General features: G+C 46.2%; 2 protein-coding genes and 1 long non-coding RNA gene across 4 annotated transcripts; 1 reads left to right on the top strand and 2 right to left on the bottom strand.

The window, feature by feature from the left end:
• Positions 1-8,510: 8,510 nt before the first annotated feature.
• On the top strand, positions 8,511-12,109 carry LOC123093855 (putative receptor-like protein kinase At3g47110). The gene is made up of 2 exons (XM_044515910.1): positions 8,511-11,375; positions 11,457-12,109. The coding sequence occupies exons 1-2, from the start codon at positions 8,651-8,653 to the stop codon at positions 11,870-11,872; spliced, it is 3,141 nt and encodes a 1,046-aa protein (XP_044371845.1). The 5' UTR covers positions 8,511-8,650; the 3' UTR covers positions 11,873-12,109.
• LOC123093859 (uncharacterized) lies at positions 11,428-14,403 on the bottom strand. The gene is made up of 4 exons (XR_006445616.1): positions 14,139-14,403; positions 13,290-13,373; positions 11,801-12,516; positions 11,428-11,646 (listed from the first exon to the last, which is right to left on the bottom strand). It is a non-coding gene; the product is annotated as an uncharacterized lncRNA (long non-coding RNA).
• Positions 14,404-17,925: 3,522 nt separating this feature from the next.
• On the bottom strand, positions 17,926-19,728 carry LOC123093857 (pyridoxine/pyridoxamine 5'-phosphate oxidase 2). 2 transcript variants are annotated; one of them, XM_044515912.1, is made up of 7 exons: positions 19,514-19,728; positions 19,369-19,418; positions 19,239-19,296; positions 19,100-19,132; positions 18,904-18,999; positions 18,410-18,577; positions 17,926-18,266 (listed from the first exon to the last, which is right to left on the bottom strand). In XM_044515912.1, exons 1-7 carry the CDS (start codon positions 19,622-19,624, stop codon positions 18,165-18,167), a joined length of 618 nt encoding a protein of 205 aa, XP_044371847.1. In that variant the 5' UTR covers positions 19,625-19,728; the 3' UTR covers positions 17,926-18,164. The 2 variants fall into 2 exon arrangements, with proteins under 2 accessions (XP_044371847.1, XP_044371848.1); XM_044515913.1 differs by having other exon boundaries at positions 18,405-18,577; positions 19,514-19,724.
• Positions 19,729-20,955: the final 1,227 nt, after the last annotated feature.

Raw genomic sequence — 20,955 nt, forward strand, 5'->3', positions numbered from 1 at the left:
GTCTGTCTGAATCATGTTAGCAATTGCCGCATTTTATGAAATTTGGCAAATGGATGTCAAAACTGCATTCCTTAATGGATATCTCAAAGAAGAGTTGTATATGATGCAACCAGAAGGTTTTGTCGAACCTAAAGATGCTAACAAAGTGTGCAAGCTCCAGCAATCCATCTGTGGACTGGTGCAAGCATCTCGGAGTTGGAATATACGCTCTGATAAGTTGATCAAAGCATATAGTTTTATACGGACTTGTGGTGAAGCATGTATTTACAAGAAAGTGAGTGGGAGCACTACAGCCTTTCTGATAAGTATATGTGAGTGACATATTGTTGATCAGAAATGATGTAGAATTTTCTAGAAAGCATAAAGGAGTGTTTGAAAGGAGTTCTTCAAAGAAAGACCTTAGTAAAGCTACTTACATATTAAGCTTCAAGATCTATTGAGATAGATCAAGACGCTTGATAAGATTTTCAATGAGTACATACCTTGACAAGATTTTGAAGTAGTTCAAAATGTAACAGTCAAAGAAAGAGTTCTTGACTGTGTTGCAAAGGTGTGAAGTTGAGTAAGACTCAAAACCCGACCATGGCAGAAGATAGAGAGAGAATGAAAAGTCATTCCCTATGCCTCAGTCATAGGTTCTATAAAGTATGATATGCTGTGTACCAGACCTATTGTGTACCTCACCAGGAGTTTGGCAAGAGGGTACAATAGTGATCTAGGAGTAGATCACTGGACAACGGTCAAAATTATCCTTAGTGGAATAAGGAAATATTTCTCGGTTATGGAGGTGACAAAGAGTTCGTCGTAAAGAGTTACGTTGATGCAAGCTTTGACACCGATCCGGATGACTCTAAGTCTCGATCTAGATACATATTGCAAGTGGGAGCTATTAGCTAGAGTATCTCCGGACAGAGCATTGTAGATATAGAAATTTGCAAAATACTTACGGATCTGAATATGGTAGACACGTTGACTATACTTATCTCACAAGCAAAACATGATCACACCTAAGTACTCTTTGGGTGTTAATCACATAGCGATGTGAACTAGATTATTGACTCTAGTGAACCCTTTGGGTATTGTCACATGGCGATGTGAACTTTGGGTGTTAATCACATGGTGATGTGAACTATTGGTGTTAATCACATGGTGATGTGATCTAGATTATTGACTCTAGTGCAAGTGGGAGACTAAAGGAAATATGCCCTAGAGGCAATAATAAAGTTGTTATTTATATTTCCTTATATCATGATGAATGTTTATTATTCATGCTAGAATTGTATTAACCGGAAACTTAGTACATGTGTGAATACATAGACAAACTAAGTGTCACCAGTATGCCTCTACTTGACTAGCTCGTTGAATCAAAGATGGTTAAGTTTCCTAGCCATAGACATGAGTTGTCATTTGATTAACGGGATCACATCATTAGAGAATGATGTGATTGACTTGACCCATTCCGTTAGCTTAGCATTTGATCGTTTAGTATATTGCTATTGCTTTCTTCATGACTTATACATGTTCCTATGACTATGAGATTATGCAACTCCCGAATACTGGAGGAACACTTTGTGTGCTACCAAACGTCACAACGTAACTGGGTGATTATAAATGTGCACAGGTGTCTCCGATGGTACTTGTTGAGTTGGCATAGATCGAGATTAGGATTCGTCACTCTGATTGTCAGAGGGGTATCTCTAGGCCCTCTCGGTAATGCACATCACTATAAGCCTTGCAAGCAATGCAACTAATGAGTTAGTTGCGGGACGATGCATTATGGAACGAGTAAAGAGATTTGCCGGTAACGAGATTAAACTAGGTATTGGATACCGACGATCAAATCTCGGGCAAGTAACATACCAATGACAAAGGGAACAGCGTATGTTGTTATGCGGTTTGACCGATAAAGATCTTTAGAATATGTGGGAGCCAATATGAGCATCCAGGTTCTGCTATTGGTTATTGACCGGAAATGAGTCTCGGTCATGTCTACATAGTTATCGAACCCGTAAGGTCCGCACGCTTAACGTTCGGTGACTATCCGTATTATGAGTTTATGTGTTTTGATGTACCGAAGGTAGTTCGGAGTCCCTGATGAGATCGGGGACATGACGAGGAGTCTTGAAATGGCCGAGACGTAAAGATCGATATATTGGACGACTATATTCGGACATCGGAAAGGTTCCGAGTGATTCGGGTATTTATCGGAGTACCGTAGAGTTACGGGAATTCGCCGGGGAGTATATGGGCCTTATTGGGCTTTAGGGGGGGAGAGAGAGGGGCTTCCTAGGGGAGGCCGCGCGCCCCCAAAGGCCTAGTCCGAATTGGACTAGGGGGAGGGGCGGCGCCCCCTCCTTCCTTCTCTTCTCTCTTCCCCTTCCTTCTCACCTACTCCTACTACTTGGAAGGGGGGAATCCTACTCCTGGTGGGAGTAGGACTCCCCAGAGTGCGCCATAGAGAGGGCCGGCCCCTCCCCTCCTCCACTCCTTTATATATGGGGAGGGGGGCACCCCATGGGCACATAAGTTGATCATTGATCTTTAGCCGTGTGCGGTGCCCCCCTCCACCATAATCCACCTCGGTCATATCGTAGCGGTGCATAGCCGAAGCTCTGCGTCGGTAGCTTCATCAACACCGTCATCACACCATTGTGCTGACGGAACTCTCCCTCGAAGCTCTACTAGATCGTGAGTTCGTGGGACGTCACGAGCTGAGTGTGCAGATCGCGGAGGTATCGTACGTTTGGTACTAGGATCAGTCGATCATGAATACGTACGACTACATCAACCACGTTGTCATAACGCTTCCGCTTACGATCTACGAGGTTACATGGACGACACTCTCCCCTCTCATTGCTATGCATCAGCATGATCTTGAATGCGCGTAGGAAAATTTTGAAATACTACGTTCCCCAACAGTGAGCCAGGTTTATGCGTAGATGTTATATGCACGAATAGAACACAAGTGAGTTATGGGCGATACAAGTCATACTGCTTACCAGCATGTCATACTTTGGTTCGGGGGTATTGTTGGACGAAGCGGACCAGACCGACATTACATGTACGCTTATGCGAGACTGGTTTTACCGACGTGCTTTGCACACAGGTGGCTGGCGGGTGTCAGTTTCTCCAACTTTAGTTGAACCGAGTGTGACTACGTCGGTCCTTGTTGAAGGTTAAAACAGCACTAACTTGACAAAATATCGTTGTGGTTTTGATGCGTAGGTAAGAACGATTCTTGCTCTGCCCGTAGCAGCCATGTAAAACTTGCAACAACAAAGTAGAGGACGTCTAACTTGTTTTTGCAGGGCTTGTTGTGATGTGATATGGTCAAGACGTGATGAGATACAAGTTGTTGTATGAGATGATCATGTTTTGTTGAAGTTATCGGCAACTGGCAGAAGCCTTATGGTTGTCTTTTTATTGCATAAGATGCAAGCGCCAAATAATTGTTTTACTTTATCGTTATGCGATAGCAATAGTTGCAATAACAATAGTTGACGAGACGACCATATGACGACACATTGATATAGATCAAGATGATGGAGATCATGGTGTCATGCCGGTGACGATGGAGATCAAAGGCACAAGATGATGATGGCCATATCATGTCACATATTTTGATTGCATGTGATGTTTATTTTTATACATCTTATTCTGCTTTGATTGACAGTAGCATTATAAGATGATCTCTCACTAAATTTCAAGGTAAAAGTGTTCTCCCTAAGTATGCACCGTTGCCAAAGTTCGTCGTGCCAAGACACCACGTGATGATCGGGTGTGATAAGCTCAACGTTCACCTACAATGGGTGCAAGCCAGTTTTGCACACATAGAAATACTCGGGTTAAACTTGACGAGCCTAGCATATGCAAATATGGCCTCGGAACACTGGAGACTGAAAGGTCGAGCGTGAATCATATAGTAGATATGATCAACATAGTGATGTTCACCATTAAAAACTACTCCATCTCACGCGATGATCGGACATGGTTTAGTTGATTTGGATCACGTGATCATTTAGATGACTAGAGGGATGTCTATCTAAGTAGGAGTTCTTAAGTAATATGATTAATTGAACTTTAATTTATCATGAACTTAGTCCTGATAGTATTTTGCAAATCTATGTTGTAGATCAATAGGTCGTGTTTAGCTCCCCTATTTTATTTTTGATATGTTCCTAGAGAAAATTAAGTTGAAAGATGTTAGTAGCAACACTACAAAAAAATACACTTCCGTGATGATACGTGTTTGTCACAGTAGGTCGCGTTTTTGTCATGCATGTACATCCATGACGATTTTATGACAGAATCAAGATAGTCATACCTGTGCTGTCGTAGAAGTATTCCATGACATTACCAAAATTATCATCACGAAAGTGTCCACTTCCATGACGATAAATCGCGCGTCACAGAAGTGCTTTCGTCAAGGGTGACTGACACGTGGCATCCACCGTAACGGAATGTTGTTAAGCTATCGGGTCGGGTTTTGGATCCGATAACCCGTTAACAGCCCCGACCAATGGGGATTTTCCACGTGTAAAATCATCATTGGCTGGAGGAGACACGTGTCAGGTCCGCGTTGGCACAGGTGCCACTCATCCAATGGGCGAGATGCGCCTATGATATGTTGACACATGGACCGGCCCATCAATTTTAAATGGGCCGGCCCAACTAAAGGCCCACAAGATTTTGCGGACCATAATGGGCAGGCCCAGCTAAAGGCCCATGAGATTTTGCGGACCATAATGGGCTGGCCCAGCTAAAGGCCCACAAGATTTTGCGGGTCATAATGGGCCGACCCAAGTAAAAGCCCACAAGATTTTTGTGTGCCATAATGGGCCGGCCCAGGTAAAGGCCCACAAGATTCTTGCCGATCATAATGGGCCGGCCCTGCTAAAGGCCCACGAGATTTCGCCGACATTAATGGGTCGGCCCAGATGTAGGCCCACAAGATTTTGAGGACCCTAGTAGGCCGGCCCATTAACTGGCTGCCATGTTTCAGGCCAAATGTCGGCCCATATTTGATCCGATCCATTAATGGTCTGCCACGTTCCGGGCCTAATAATGGCCTATATGAGATTCGGCCCGTTAAAAGCCTACCACGTTCTGGGCCAAATTACGGCCCAGATCAGGTCCGACCCTTTAAGAGGCTTTGGACTAAATTATGGCCCACATCAGATTCGGCCCGTCAACTGGACGCTATGCTTTTGGGTCCACTTGCTAAAGGCACATTTATTAATTCGGCCTGATATTAGTTTCGGCCTGTTAAGGGCCCGTTTAACATTTCGGCCCTATATTAATTTCGGCCTATTAAAAGGCTGTCATATAGTTAGGCCTAATTACGGCCCGGTTTGCATCCGGTCTGCTCGCAACCGATATCTGATTGGGCCAAACAAGGACCGAGACAATTTTGGCCTATTAAAAGCCCGTGATTTGATTCGCACAATCATGGGTCGGGGTCCATTTCGGGCTGCTGCCGGCCCGTGAGCTGTTCGGCACGTTTCAGGCTCAACCTACTTCTTAGCCTCCTAAAAGCCCATTGAGTTTTCTTACGAAAAAAGGGCCGGGGGTTACTCGGCCTATTAAAGGCCCTTATCTACTAGTGGGGTCAGTTTACTTTTGGCCGTTTAACGGACCAAGATGACGGGGCCCATGATGCGGATCATACATCGTGATTACATGACGGCCCGATTATGTACCGTAATTTTACGGTTTGGCGGGTTTACTAGGAAGACAGTTTGATTGACCTCTATTTCTTGTAAAGTGGTTGTGGCAGGAACGCGAGAATGATTTCTGTGGATACTACATTTGTGAGTTCACCCACCAAATCACCTGTGAGCGGGGCTACTCTAAACAACAATATGAAGTGCGTAAGCAATAATATTCACAATTTTATTTTATTACCATAATTTGTGTTCAGCTTCATTCATATATATGTATTGACCCCCTTCTTGAAATTAGATGTGGCAGATGCGGAATGAACTCCTACCACAAGATCGCATACAAGCAATTCAAGAGGAAACTTATTGTTCGACCAATCTATCAGAGAAGGAGAGGTTGATCTTCTCTCTGTGTATATGTTCATGACGATCTTTTGTACTTAATGGTTTCATTCATTTGCTTACTAGCTAGCTAGCGTGTCGAGTCCTCTTTATACGTATAGTACATAGCGTCGACCAAGCACGGAGATAAGAGAGGACACTTCTCTCTATTAGCTAGCTAACACAATATATGAAACCCTTAAATTAACCCTACAAAACCCCCAAAACCCCGCACCCCCCCCCCCAAAAAGCAAAAAACCCAGCCCCTGAACTGCTGACGCGTGGAAGCCTTTTGGTCCCGGTTGGTGGCACCAACCAGGACAAAAGGCCCCCCTGCCTGGGCAAGCGGCATCGGCCACGTGGAGCCCCATCTGTCCCGGTTCCTGGGCGAACCGGGACTAAAGGTATAGGGCTTTAGTAATGACCCTTTAGTCCCGGTTCACGAACCGGGACAAATGGCCCTCACGAACCGGGACGAATGGGGGTTTTTCTACTATTGTAAAGTCACACCAAAGAGGCCACCACCATATTGGAAGCAGTGGCATCACATGACTTATGAATTTGGCATGCTTTCTTTGAAATGCCTGGTTCTCACAACAACATCATTGTGCTTCAACGATCTCTCGTGTTCAGGAGACTTTGTAACGGAGAATCACCACCATGCAACTACATTGTCAACGGTCGTGACTACATCATGGGATACTATCTTGCCAATGGTATCTATCCTCAGTGGGCGGTCTTTGTGAAGGCCAAATCTGAACCCCAAGGCAACAAATAAAGCAACTTTGCAATAATGCAAGAGGCAGCTAGGAAGGATGTTGACAGCCTTTGTGAAGACCATATCGGTAACAAACAAAACAACTTTGCAATAATGCAAGAGGCAGCTAGGAAGGATGTGGATGGCCTTTGTGAAGACCATATCGGCAACAAACAAAACAACTTTGCAACAATGCAAAAGAAAGCTAGGAAGGATGTGGAAGGCCTTTGTGAAGACAATATCTGTAACAAAAAAAACAACATTGCAATAATGCAAGAGGCAGCTAGGAAGGCTATGGAAAGGGCTTTCAGAGTGCTCCAAAGTCGTTGGGAAATTGTTCGTGGAGCTGCAATGATATGAGAATTGGAGACTTTGTGGCAACTAATGATATGTTGTGTCACTTTGCTCAATATGATTGTCGGTGACGAGGATGACGGGGTAGCCAAACCAGTGATTTTGATACTCGAGTTCACATGCCGGAATAACAAGATGCAGATTAGCTTATGAATTTTCTGAAGATGAACCCACGGAATATATTATAGATTATTAAAAAGTAGACAAAAGGTATGTTAAAATAATCCAAAATTGTAATTTGTACATGGTTTGAGAGAAAAATAATACTCCCTCCGATCCACATTACTTGTCACTCAAATGGATGAATCTAGATGTATTTTAGTGTAGATACATCCATTTGAGCGACATGTAATATGGATCGGTGGGAGTATGTATAAACTTTCGAAGTATGAATTTCACTGGCAAGGCACCGATTTGTCTACTTCAACATAACTGCAGGATGCAAAAGCAATGCTCTGTAACTGTTACAGTGCATTCCTTCGAATCAAGAACCATCTAACCAAACAGAAACAGATGCATGTCGCATACATTTGCTTCTCAGTAATCAGCATACACATGACCATGCAAATTAGCTGATCTACAGGCAGCGAGTTTGAGGTCTGCGGTCCTCCAATCTTCCTTCTTCCAACTTCCTTACAGCTATCGCGTCTGCTTATATCGCTTCAGATGGAGCCAAATTTGTAAATATTTACCACTCCAGTTGTCCGAAATAACCTGCCAATCGAGCATACGGACTCCCAAGTCCTCTCAGATCAGGTCCACGCCGAGTGAATTGGCTGCTATTGTCCCTGGGGAAAAGAAGAAGAAGAAGAAAAAATCAAATTCCTTGTGCATGTCTTGGAAAGAAGCTTTTACCGGTGCTGGCCATGGGTCCAGGTACCCAAGGTTGAAGTCGCTTACATGGTGCAAACACCTGTATATAAAATGCGTCTGTTCTGAGTGTTCCTGCACCAGTGCAGCTGCAAGCCTCTACTTTCTTTATTACTCCTTCCGTCCCATAATATAAGAGCGTTTTTGCTTATATTATGGGACAGAAGGAGTATCTCTAAGCAGACTTGTCTAATCAAGAGTGATGATGTCTTTGTATGATTGAAATTATATGCATGCATCATCTTCTAGATTGGATTGGAAAAATGGAAAGGGCCCTACTGACACTGACACAAGAGTTGAAGTGCATGTGAGGCGAAACTTCATGTGAAGACTTTGGTCGTCGGCCATGCAGCAGCACCACACCACTTGTGCTGCCTAACCACGCAAGTGGACTGGACTGGACTGGATCACTGGACTGGACTGGGTGGGTACCATTCATGCACCCGCTGCAAATTCAGTCCAGCCACTGAAATGATTGAGGCCAAATCTGTCAAAAGAGGACAAAGTCTACATTATTTCTGGGAATATTAGCACACCACTTGCAAACCAAACCAAGAGAAAGGCCAAAGGCATATGTAGAGCAGGCTAATGCTACTTGCCAACCAAAGTAGACCAAACCAAGAGGGGAATGGCAATGGCAATGGGGGACATGAGATTGCTATGCCCATTGCTAGCCGTCCTGATGGTTGCCACGGCAACCGCCAGCGACGAGGCCGCGCTGCTAGCTTTCAAAGCACAGATCAGCCATGGTGGCTTGCTGGCCTCCTGGAATAGGAGCGCCGGCTTCTGCAGCTGGGAAGGCGTGACGTGCAGCCATCGGAGGCCGGCGCAGGTGGTGGCGTTGATATTGAACGGCACTGGGCTCACCGGGGCACTCTCCCCGGCCATCGGGAACCTCACGTTTCTGCGGACGCTCGACCTGAGCTTCAACTCGCTCCATGGGGGCATTCCGGCGAGCCTCGGCCACCAGGGGCTCTACTTGGACGACAATGCGTTCTCCGGCACTTTCCCAGTGAACCTGAGCTCATGCGTCAGCATGAACGAAATGGTACTGGACAACAACAAGATTGGCGGGTGCATCCCGGCTGAGCTCGGTGAGAAGCTCACGTCCTTGACAGAGTTCTCGCTGAGTAACAACAGCTTCAGAGGGCACATCCCGGCAACACTGGCCAATCTATCCCATCTACAGATCCTCGATCTCACCAGTAACCAGCTCGTGGGCTCGATCCCACCGGGGCTCCAAAGCATCCACAACATGCGGTATTTCAGTCTCTACGGCAACCTCCTCTCTGGTATGATCCCACTTTCTCTCTACAACTGGTCATCATTGGAAGTACTTGATGTAGCTCTAAATATGTTATATGGAACCATTCCGGATGATATCGGAAGCAAGTTCCCCAATATGAAAGCTCTGAGCTTATCTTCCAATCACTTCAGTGGGGCCCTCCCCTCATCAATATCCAATATGTCTCATCTCACAACAATTTTTCTCTGGAAAAATAGATTTAGTGGGTATGTGCCTCCCACATTGGGGAGACTGGGAGTTCTCCAATATCTGAACTTGGCTGACAATCGGTTCGAAGCAAATGACAACAAGGGATGGGAATTCATCACCTCTCTGGCAAACTGCAGCCGACTGCAGATATTAGAACTCAGCGTCAATCCTTTAGGAGGACAACTACCAGGTTCAATTGTCAACCTATCAACGACTCTCCGGGACTTAAGTTTAACTGACAATATGATCTCCGGGGTTATTCCTGCTTACATAGGCAATCTGGTTGGTCTCACAAGACTTGTGATAGCAAACACTTCCATATCCGGAGTTATTCCAGAGAGCATTGGCAAGCTCAAGAACTTGATCCAGCTAGGCTTGTACAACACTAGATTGTCTGGCTTCATACCGCCATCGCTAGGAAACCTTTCGCGGTTGAATGGGCTTATTGCAAGTAATGGCAACTTGGAGGGACCAATTCCGGCAAGCCTGGGGAAGTTGAAAAATCTTTTTGAACTTGATTTGTCAATGAATTACAGACTTAACGGTTCAATACCCAGAGAGATCTTCAAATTACCCGGCCTCTCTTCGCATTTGGACTTGTCATACAATTCCCTTTCTGGACCCCTTCCTAATGAGGTTGGTAGTTTGGCAAACCTTAACCAACTGATTCTATCAGGAAACCAGATGTTTGGCAAGATACCTGACGGTATTCAGAATTGCATAGTGCTGGAATGGCTGTTATTAGACGATAATTCCTTTGAAGGAGGCATACCTCAGTCACTGAAGAATATAAAGGGGCTCAGTAAACTGAACCTGGCCATGAATAAGTTCTCTGGTAATATTCCTGAAGCCCTTGGTAGTATTGGAAACCTGCAAGAACTGTACCTAGCACACAACAACTTGTCAGGATCAATCCCAGTAGTTCTACAGAATTTGACATCATTATCCAAACTGGATGTATCCTTCAATAATTTGCAAGGCGAGGTGCCAGATGAAGGTGTTTTCAGAAACATCACTTACTTAGCGGTTGCTGGGAATATCAATTTGTGTGGTGGTACACCTCAACTTCATTTGGCCCCATGCTCCATAAGCAAGAACAAAAAAAACATGCCAAAGTCTCTTGTAATTTCTCTGGCGACAGCTGGAGCGATCTTTTTATCACTTTCAGCTATTCTTCTTGTTTGGATACTTTGCAAGAAGCTCAAACCAAGCCAGAAGACACTAGCACAAGATTCAATTGCTGATGACCATTACATGAGAATCCCCTATCATGCATTATTGAGAGGAACTAACGGATTTTCGGAAGTCAACTTGCTTGGGAGAGGAAGTTATGGTGCGGTTTATAAGTGTGTTTTGGACACTGAAGAAAGAACATTGGCTGTCAAGGTGTTTAATCTTGGTCATTCTAGATATTCCAAGAGTTTTGAGGCTGAATGTGAGGCGATGAGAAGGATACGGCACCGTTGTCTCATTAAAATCATTACTTCTTGTTCGAGCGTCAACCACCAAGGTCAAGAGTTCAAGGCATTGGTTTTTGAGTTCATGCCCAATGGTAACTTGGATGGTTGGCTTCATCCAAAATCGCAAGATCCCACTATAAACAACACACTCAGCCTTGCCCAAAGGCTTGATATTGCTGTTGATATTGTGGATGCAGCAGAATATCTGCACAACTACTGCCAACCATTGGTAATCCATTGTGATCTTAAGCCAAGCAACATTCTTCTTGCCGAAGACATGAGCGCCCGAGTTGGAGACTTTGGCATATCAAGGATCCTTCAAGAAAATACAAGCGAGGGGATGCCAGCTTTAAATAGCTCAACCGGAATTAGAGGTTCCATAGGCTATGTTGCTCCAGGTAACTGGGACTCTTCTAATTTTATATTTTACTTTCCACACGAATATGGCATGCTAACCACAAAACTTTGCATAATTGCAGAGTATGGCGAAGGCTCTGCGGTCTCAGCAGCTGGTGATATTTATAGTTTTGGCATATTACTGCTTGAGATGTTTACCGGAAGGAGCCCAACAGAAGGCACGTTCAGAGATTCGTTGGATCTGCATAAGTTTGCCGATGATGCTCTTCCAGGTAGAACCTTGGAGATAGCTGACCCAAGCATGTGGCTGGACTGCAGGCAACACGATGACACTACAAGTATTAGAATCCAGGAGTGCTTGGTTTCAGTGTTGAGGCTTGGCATATCCTGCTCAAAGCAACAGCCTCGAGACCGAGCACTGACGAGGGATGCAGCAGCAGAGATGCATGCAATCAGAGATGCGTACCTCATGTTTATTGGGGACCATGGAGCAGAAAGAGAAGCTCCGACTCAAGAAATTCAGAACGGCGTTGAATAAACAAGCTAGTATAAGACATGATCCTGCATAATAATAAAAATTATGTGTTGTTTCAGTTAGTAATTGTTCTCAAAGCTATGTATGTTGCTTTTACAACTACTCCTATATCAAATAAATGCAGAAGCATGGTGTTCTGTAATAATAGCACTAGAGCAAGTTCTAGAGAGTTTCTGAAACCAAGCAGTATAATTGTTTTCCCATTCTCAAAACTGTGCGCATGCAGGCAACATTACTTCATGCTTCATGTTTGTCGTTGTATTAGGAGAAACGTCAGTAAAATGACTCAAAGCCGTACAAATCAACCCGAAAAGAAAGCAAAAACTAAGCTATCAAAACAAAAGGGAAGGGGCAAGAAAGAGCAAACTGTTTTACACGCCATCTCCCCTGCATCTAAGGAAGAATTCAGGGTGTTGTGGCAAAGATGGCAACACAGAGATAATGAAAGCGATTCCGCGTTGCTTGCTTTCAAAGCCCATGTTAGCCATGGTGGCTCGCTGGCCTCTTGGAACAGCAGCACCGGCTTCTGCAGCTGGGAAGGCGTGACCAGCAGCCACCGGAGGCCGACGCGGCTGGTGGCACTGCGATTGAACAGCACCACCGGAGCACTCTCCCCGGCCATCCGGAATCTCATGTTCCTGCGGATCCTGTGTGACAAAAAAAAAATGTACCGTTTCAGTTAGTGATTGCTCTCATAGGAGCTATGTTGCTTTACAACTGTATCAAATAAATGCAGAACCATGGTGTTCTGCAATAATAGCTACTCCCTCCGTTCCGAATTACTTGTCGCACGTATGGATGTATCTAGATGTATTTTAGTTCTAGATACATCCATTTCAGCGATGAGTAATTTGGAACGGAGGGAGTATAAAGCAAGTTCTGGAAAGTTTCAGAAAGGAAGCAGTGTTATTGTTTTCCCATTCTCAAAAGTGTACACATGCAGGCAACATTATTAGTTCATGCTCCAGGTAAACCAGTAGAGCTGAAATTGTAGAGTTTAAGATTATTTTTTCAAAGGAAACGATCCAATTTTATTTGTTTATATTACCGAAAAGGAAATGAAAGCTGAAAATGCAGACACAATTTGGTAGGACTTGAGCCGGCATGGCTACCTGCCTACCTCGAACCCTCACATAAATCAACACAGAAGCTAATTAAATTAAATTGCATTGCAGAGATATCATGCTCATATAACCAAGGCAAGTGTGTTTTGACTTGTTGCTGTGAGAGCACATCCTTGTCATACAGATACAGGTAGAACCTAAAGCGGTAAAGCCACATCAAGGCTTCCTCTTAGATACATACATGAAGATAGAATTCAGGAGTGCTTGGTTTCTGTGTTGAGGCTTGGCAGATCCTGCTGAAAAATACGGCCTCGAGAGCGGGCGTTGATAAGAGATGCAGCGGTAGAGATGCGTACCTCCTGTTTTCTTGTAAGCAAATAGGCGAGCATGGAGACAATGAGGAGCCTCGGCTCAAGACATTTGAGCTGGAGCGACATGACCTGCGGTTTCAGTAATACAAGCCGCTTCAGTTTCAGTGAGGAAGCATTTGTTTGTTATCGGAGCCATATGATTTTCACCATATCAGAAAAATGTGAAGTTAGTGTTGTGCAATAGCACTGCAGAGACGGTACTTGTCAGCATGCTAGATGGATTCTCAAAAACCCCAAAGGTTCGAGGAATCGCATCCTCAATCCAGTACGCTGACAACATGAACGAATTTGTGGCTCCAAGGAAATCAGCAGTCAGTCAGGCTGTTTGTTAACACAGCATACAGGTAATGTCCATGTGTGCAGATAAACATAGGGGGCAGTAGGGCTAAAGGACCTTACCTGGCTAAGAGGATGTTACCAGCTATCGTTTCAGTTAGCATTTGTTTGTTATTGCAGTCATTTTCTTTGGAAAAAAATGTCAGATAATGTAAATGTAAAAAGGGTAAAAATCCTGGTGTTGTGCAGTAGCAACAAAGCAATAACAGTTGTCAGCATATTACATGGCTTGTAAACAGTTCAAAAGATTCAGGAAATCGCATCCTCCATGAAGTGGCTGGCAACACGGACAAGTTAATGCATATAATAATTCATTTTGAAGCAAAAGCAATCTGTCCTGATAGAAACAGAAATCATCTAACAGCATCAGGAACCACAGAGGAGTTGTACCGAATGCATCGGTAACATTCATTCAATCAGGGAACAGCTGGCTTCCAAAAGAAGCAGCAGAAAGTACAGGTGGTAGATAATCAAAGCAGCAAGAGTGCAAGACCTTACCTAGCGAAGAAGAGGATTCGATCCTCTTGGTTGATCTGGAGATCTGAAGAAGCCGAGCCGAAGGAGACGCCGGAGAAGAGGGGAAAGCAGGCCTAGTACAGTTTCCTTCCCGATTGGCATTAGGGGGCCGGGGAGAGAGAGAGGATGCCATGGCCATTGGAGAGGCGAGGGAGAGGAGGAAGAAGAGGATACAACAGGGGAATGGGGCGCCATGGGAGAAGATAGACTATGGAGGAAAATAATGGAATACTACGTAGTACTGAGCTTTCTTTCTCCGCCGGCCGTCGTCCCGCTCCTGCTCTGCTGCTTGCCTTTTTATTATTATTATTATTAAACGTGGTTATCTGGTTATTTTATTTTGAGCGCTTGTGTTTTTTCTTTTAACAAGTATAATGACATATGTGTATTCATCCCTATATGCGTACCCTACCCCTATGAACATCTTCAAGAGACCTTATGAGCACCTTCGAAAGACTAAACCGGCATCATATTTTGAGATTTATGATGTCACAACAGCTCGTAGCTGAGGGGATGTCTCTTCCCAAATGAACGAACATCACCGAAAAGTCTTAAAAAACCAGAAAAATGCAAGCATCGATGTTAAGTTTAGAACTTGAACCCTGATGATTTAATTCCATCACAAGAAATCTAATCATCTGAGTCAGGCTCGTTCGTTCTATCTTGTCATCTGGTTTGAGTATATTTGAGAGTGGTTTAGGCCCATCAGCCAGGAGTCTGCACTCTCCTCGGCTCATTTGAGCTGCGCTTCATCTTCAACCGCTGGTCATGACATGGGACTACATCTGAGGTGACCAACACCATCTCGGTCTCTGAGAAGTGCCAAAAGAATTTGAACCGAGCTGCACATTGGAAATGTTTCCCGCGCTGCTGGTCTGTGGGCGCCAAATATTCCCGCGCTCCCGGTGTGATGGTCGTGACAACGCAAACCGGTCTTGTCCACAGGCTCACCTGGCGTCCTTGACCTAATGGTCAACACGACATGCTGATGTGGCATGGGACCCACCAAGGCCACGTCCCGTACCCGCATTGCATGTTCATCTCCAGCTAGTCTGGTTCTTTATATGTAGCCTCATATGCAGCAGATGCAACCTGTCTGGTTGCCTGCATCGCATGAAGGGGCACTTACCCTCCTGCTGTTTGGTTGTCGTTTTTTTGCTTAGGGTGTGAGCAGATGCAAACAACAGCTATTTGTTGCAAACAGCGTTTGTGTTCTGCTCATCCCATTCAAATGTTATGGCCTTACCACCACATGATCAGTACAACAGCAAGCACAACTGACAGCATATCAAAGAGGCAAGCACTGACAACAAATAAAACAAGCAACCAAATGAGATCAAACAAAGCAAGCAACGAAAATGATAGCAAACTACTTAGATTAACAGAAGGAGCATCCTCCTTCCCTGCTCCACACCAGGGTGCTGCTCCTGGCCAAAATATTAACAAGTTCACATCACAAGTACCATAAGTTCTAGCCACAGACCATAACAAGTTCAACACTAACACCTAAGTTAACTACATTGCATGCTCAAATGTCACAAACGTAGATGTGTCTGCTGCAACGAAACCTGCACATGACTGAGGAGTCGTGGTTGTAGATTTGGACCTTCAGGACGAGTCTTGAGATGCGCATAACGACGAGGTCGCCGGGGACAATCCGGTGGCGGCGGCAGAAGTAATTTCAGCCCCGGCCAAGCACCATGTGCCCCTCAAAGTTCTGGACCTGCATCCAGAATGCGCACCGCTTGTTCGCCGACAGCCTGACCACGCGCGGGAGCCGCTTGATGACCAGCCACTCGTTGATCACCTCCACGAACTTGTGAGGGATGACGAGCATGGCGAGGTCTTCGGCGTCCTTGATTTGATGGTGGAAGCGCAGCGGCTCCCGGGCCCCCTCCTCATGGCCGGTCCTCGGAGATCGTCCCCTTGAATGAGGCAGACTCATGAAGGCGACCCTGCCAGGCAAGTCCACCCTCTTGAGCCACCCGTTCGTGGGGATGAGATCCTCTGTGCCCTCGGCTCAGGCCGCCACCTGAGCTCCTTCACCCGCCATGTCCCAGTCACACTTCAATATCTTGTCAAGTAAGATGACAAGTATTAACGGTGCTTGCAAATTGAACAACCACTGATCAATGGCATTAGCTCTTCTACAAATGCCACTGATCAGTTGCACTAGTACTACAACAAATGACACTGATCAGAGACATTTGCCCAAGAGCAAATGCCACTGATCAATGCACAAACTCTTTGTCAAATGCCACTTATCAATGGCACTTGCTCTTGGGCAATGCCACTGATCAGAGCAAGTGCCATTGATCAGTGGCACTTGCCCAAGAGCAAATGGCACTGATCAGTGGTAGTAGCCCATGAGCAAATGCCACTGATCAGTGGCATCTGGTCTTCTGCAACTGCCACTCATCAGTGCACTATCCTAATCATGAAAACATCTAAAAATAGCACCTATGTGCACCTATGCACATTTAGCAGCATCCTAAAATGGGCCTACTACATGCACGTATAACAATCTAGAGCATGCAACACAAACCCAAGCTTGAACATGTATGTAGCAACATGAACATGATCCTAGTTTGAACATGAACATGCCATTTGCATGAACACAGATCCTAGCAAGACCCTAGCATGAACACAGATCCTAGCATGAACACAGATCATAGCACTAGCAGAAGAACATTATCCTAGAACACACACTGTAGCAAAAAAGAACAGATCGGTCAGATTCGATTCGATTGGGATCGCATCGAATCGGATCTACTTGAATCCTATCTAATCCCATTGAATCCAGCAAGTACTAGCACATGCCTAAGAAAGAAACCCCTAATCTACATCTACGAGCAAGCATTGGGGATTCTTTGACTCACCGGAGCTTGCGCAGTCGCAGCGAACTAAGGTCGAGGTGAAAACCCCGACGGAAAGGAGAGAGGTGGAGAAGCAGAGGAGGAGCCGGCCCTGGCGATGGCCGGCGGCATCGGCCCCGTGCTCATGGCCACGCTGGAGGTGGAGGAGGACGACGCGCCGACAGGAGAAAACCCTTGGATGGGGGTCAAGAAAACCCCCTGCCCAATGGGGTCCCAAGAAGCGGCAGCTCCGTGGACAGCGCTAGCGTCGAGCCCTTGAGCACGAGAACCGAAAACGGCGGCGGAGCAGGAACGGCCGGCACCGCATTGGCCGACCCTCATGGTGGCCGACAGCATTTGGGGGACAGCGCTCGCAGCACCGACGCCGGGTCCCTACCTGAGTTCTGGAGCCCGGCCACCCAGCGCTCCTGGATGTTGGCAATGCGCTGGTCGACGGGGTCAGAGGACGGCGCGGCAGTGGGCGAGGCGGAGCCATCGGAGAAGAGGAGAGGGAGGGACAGTGAGGCAGAAAGGAGCGGTGGGAACAGTGCGGGCGGGGCGGTGACAGAAGAGTGGGGAGGGGGGGTTATGAGACGTCCCCTCCGTCTCCCGCGCTGCCAAGGCGTGCAGCCTCCTCGCACGTGTGGCCGTGTCGAGCCAGGCTCGCGAGAAACTGTCGGCCGCCGGGCCAGGTTCAGGCCTGCTTTAAGTTTCATGCGGGCCACAAATCGCATGCAGTCCAGCCAACCAAACAGGCCACGCACATCCCGCACGGACCTGGTTAGGCTGCATGCGGGCAACCAAACACGCCCTGAGTGGTTGTGATGTTTCCCCTGGATCCCCGTCCTTAGGATCATAGTTTGTGTGCATGATACTGTTGTAATTACAGCCATATAAATGTAGATGATTCGATGTATCTCCTGGCCTTACTTAGAGATATCATGTATGTTCACAGAGGACTGTAATGCAGGAAAAGCACACATCTCAACTCTCTAGTACAAGTAATCAATGGGTGCTCTGCCAAACATGCATTCTGACAGGCTAGAAAAGATATTGAGGAATGAAGCCAGTTCCTTGCAATGGAAAATCCACAATAAAATCAGTTGTACTAGCTAATAACGCCCTTATGTTCACCCTCTGTAACAAAAGATTGTTATGGGCTAACTTTTCTGGCCATCCAATCACTGGACTCATCTCCTTCCTGGGTTCTTGTGAACATCAACCTCTGATTACTTTTCAGGTTCACGTAATCAACCTGAATATGAGAATCAACAGTATTAAACAACACGATAGGGGAATATGAATCTGCAATAAGTAACTCATTCTATATTTCAAAGTACAAGTGCAGATCCCGATATGAAAATCGTGAGCATGCAGCACAAGAAAACTTAACCTAACATTTTCTGGATCAAGAGTCAGAAGGCAATAGGTATCAACTGGACCAGCTGATGGATCGAGATGAACATCCGTAACGTGGTCATCATTTGCGACGGGGATCCCTGGAGATGGTCCTAAGTATTGCAATCTTGACTTTACTGAACTGGCGAACCAAGCTTTCTCTCGTTGCTGTGAGATAAACAACCAATGTTGAGCATAAGGATTATAAAAGATCACTTAATATCAATGAAATCAGCTGTGCTGCTTCTAAGCATCACCAAAAGCTTTGAAAGGTGAAAGTTGTGGAGATGTTAGTACGATGTTAAGCCGTCATCTCCCGATGAGATGATCAAACCCCGTGTGTGAGAAACTATACAGAAGTAAACTAGCTACTACTAGAACAGTTATGTTCAGTTTTGTGCAAAACCAAATCTTTCATTACAGATATCCTTTGATTTGCAAGGCATCTCCACCACGCAGAACAGAGCACAAGGCAGACAGTACGCAGCTCTAACCTGGAGCTTGGCGGGATCGGGACTGGAACCATCGATCACATCTATGATACCGCTGATTCGGAATTGCTCCCATGAATCGGTGAAATACCAGCATATCTGCAAGAAACCCAACATCAGGCATTCCGCTGCCGGAACTCGGCACTCGTGATGCTTAAAATGGTGACCCGCAATTATGCCAGTTCTTCACACGCCCTACCTCGCCGAGGGGCCATTCTTTGATCTCCCCAATCTGTTCGTTCACAGTTCCCACGACGAAACGAGCAAGGGAATCAGCGAGCAGCAAGAAGCGCTATGTATATAACAGGGTTAGAAAGCACGGGATTGGTAGCAGCAACCTTGTTGCTCCGCGCATCTGTATTAATCTGAATCTTGTCGCAGTGTTCTTGGAAGCCCCTGGCAAGACCAAAAATTCCAGGTCAAAACCAGTAAGAAATGGAAGGGAGCTACTTCCAATCAGGCGGGCACCTGAACACGACGGTGCGATTCGCCGGCCTGCCGCCGCCGCCCACCGTGGCCTGGAACGATCGACCGTCCGTCCGTTAGGGTACCAGTTTTTTTTTCTCCCAAAAAAGGGGATGGGGAGGGGAAGAAAAGGGAGATGGGAGCTTACGAGCTGGAAGAAGGTGGAGTGCTTGAGGTGCGCGTTGGCGTCCAGCGCTCGCTGCAGCAGCGCCCTCCACGGGCTCGACAGCGCCGACGCGGCCGCGCCACCGCCGGCCATCTCTGCCCGTCGCCGCCTCCTGCTGTCTCGCCTCAGTCGCACTCAATGTTCGCTTGACGCTTGTTGATGGCTTGATGCGGATTAGGGCTTGTACAATGGGAGGTGCTTAGAGAGGTGCTTAGAAAAATAAATCGGATTTTTCTAAAACACCAATGCCTATTTCTACATGAGAGACGCTCACCGATGCTTTAGAAAAACCCGGTTTATTTTTCTAAGCACCCCTCTAAGCACCTCCCATTGTACAAGGCCTTAGTGGCTAGGATCTCTCGGGCGATGTCCCGTCGGGCCCACAGGCTAGTGACAGTTAACGGGTTTGCTTCTCCATCAAAAGAATCCGTGTGATTCACGAGCTTCCTTCCTTATGCAACACTAGAAAAAAAAAGACGAAAACAACACTTATCCTAGTTCAGAGACTGCTACACACAGAGAGAGTCCTGTTTTCTCGGAGGCAATATTCTTGGCGATCTAGGGTTGGTGCGTCGCCGCCGGCGGCTGCGGCCGCTAGCCCTGTGACCTCCTCGTGAGGCTGGCTTGATGCACTAACGAGGTGCCCTCCCTTCAGGTTCCCGTCCCCTGACTAACAAAGCCAGGGTTTTGATGTCCTCCGACAGCTACGCTGATCGTGAGTTTTCTTTGTAAATCACCACTGTGAAGTTGTGATCTGCTGTCCTCTGGCGGCTACGCCGATCGAGAGTTTTTTTCGTTGTTGATCACCGGATTCACGGCCTTCTCGTCGGAGGCTGTCCGGTCATCATGAAAGTTTTAAGCTAGAATTGTAACGGGCTCGGAAACGCTGCAGCAGTTCGTGCATTGTTGGATGTCCAGCGAACATGCAACCCAGACATGATGTTTCTATCGGAGACTCACTTGGAAAGCTACCCGGCTGAATGTTTATGAAGGAGATTAAACATGGATCATAAATTGGTGTGTGCAGGAGATGGTCGGAAAGGTGGATTGATACTGGTTTGGAAAAAAGAAGTGAAAATACAAAGGCTGGAGCTTGACCCCATGTTCGTTGATGTAATGGTAGAAGAGGATAGCAATGTTAAGTGGAGACTGGCGGGTATGTACGGCGAGTTCAGATGGGAACATAAGTATAAAACTTGGGAAAGGATGCGTCGCTTGCATCAGATCAACAATTCACCATGGCTTCTAATTGGGGATTGAGAAAAATTCACTGCAGGTCACTAAACTTGAGCCGGTTGACAGTTTAGTACCACTACTTCAAAATACCCGAACTACGGTCCATATACTTGCGCAGGGGGTTCACTTTGGTCCATATATATGAATTGAGCTACGTATTTGCTGACTTGGTCGAGCCAGCCGTTGCC

Source organism: Triticum aestivum, chromosome 4B, assembly GCF_018294505.1.
Source record: "Triticum aestivum cultivar Chinese Spring chromosome 4B, IWGSC CS RefSeq v2.1, whole genome shotgun sequence".
Classification (NCBI taxonomy): domain Eukaryota; kingdom Viridiplantae; phylum Streptophyta; class Magnoliopsida; order Poales; family Poaceae; genus Triticum; species Triticum aestivum.

What these genes read in the sequence shown, in the direction of transcription:
- LOC123093855 (XM_044515910.1), top strand. Translation starts at nt 8,651, where the DNA reads ATGGCAATGGCAATGGGGGACATGAGATTGCTATGCCCATTGCTAGCC. An exon ending in CATAGGCTATGTTGCTCCAG is followed by an intron (nt 11,376 to 11,456) that starts GTAACTGGGACT and finishes GCATAATTGCAG; the next exon opens with AGTATGGCGAAGGCTCTGCG.
- LOC123093857 (XM_044515912.1), bottom strand. Translation starts at nt 19,624, where the DNA reads ATGGCCGGCGGTGGCGCGGCCGCGTCGGCGCTGTCGAGCCCGTGGAGG. An exon ending in AATCGCACCGTCGTGTTCAG is followed by an intron (nt 19,297 to 19,368) that starts GTGCCCGCCTGA and finishes TGGTCTTGCCAG; the next exon opens with GGGCTTCCAAGAACACTGCG. An exon ending in TGACTCTTGATCCAGAAAAT is followed by an intron (nt 18,267 to 18,409) that starts GTTAGGTTAAGT and finishes TCTCATATTCAG; the next exon opens with GTTGATTACGTGAACCTGAA.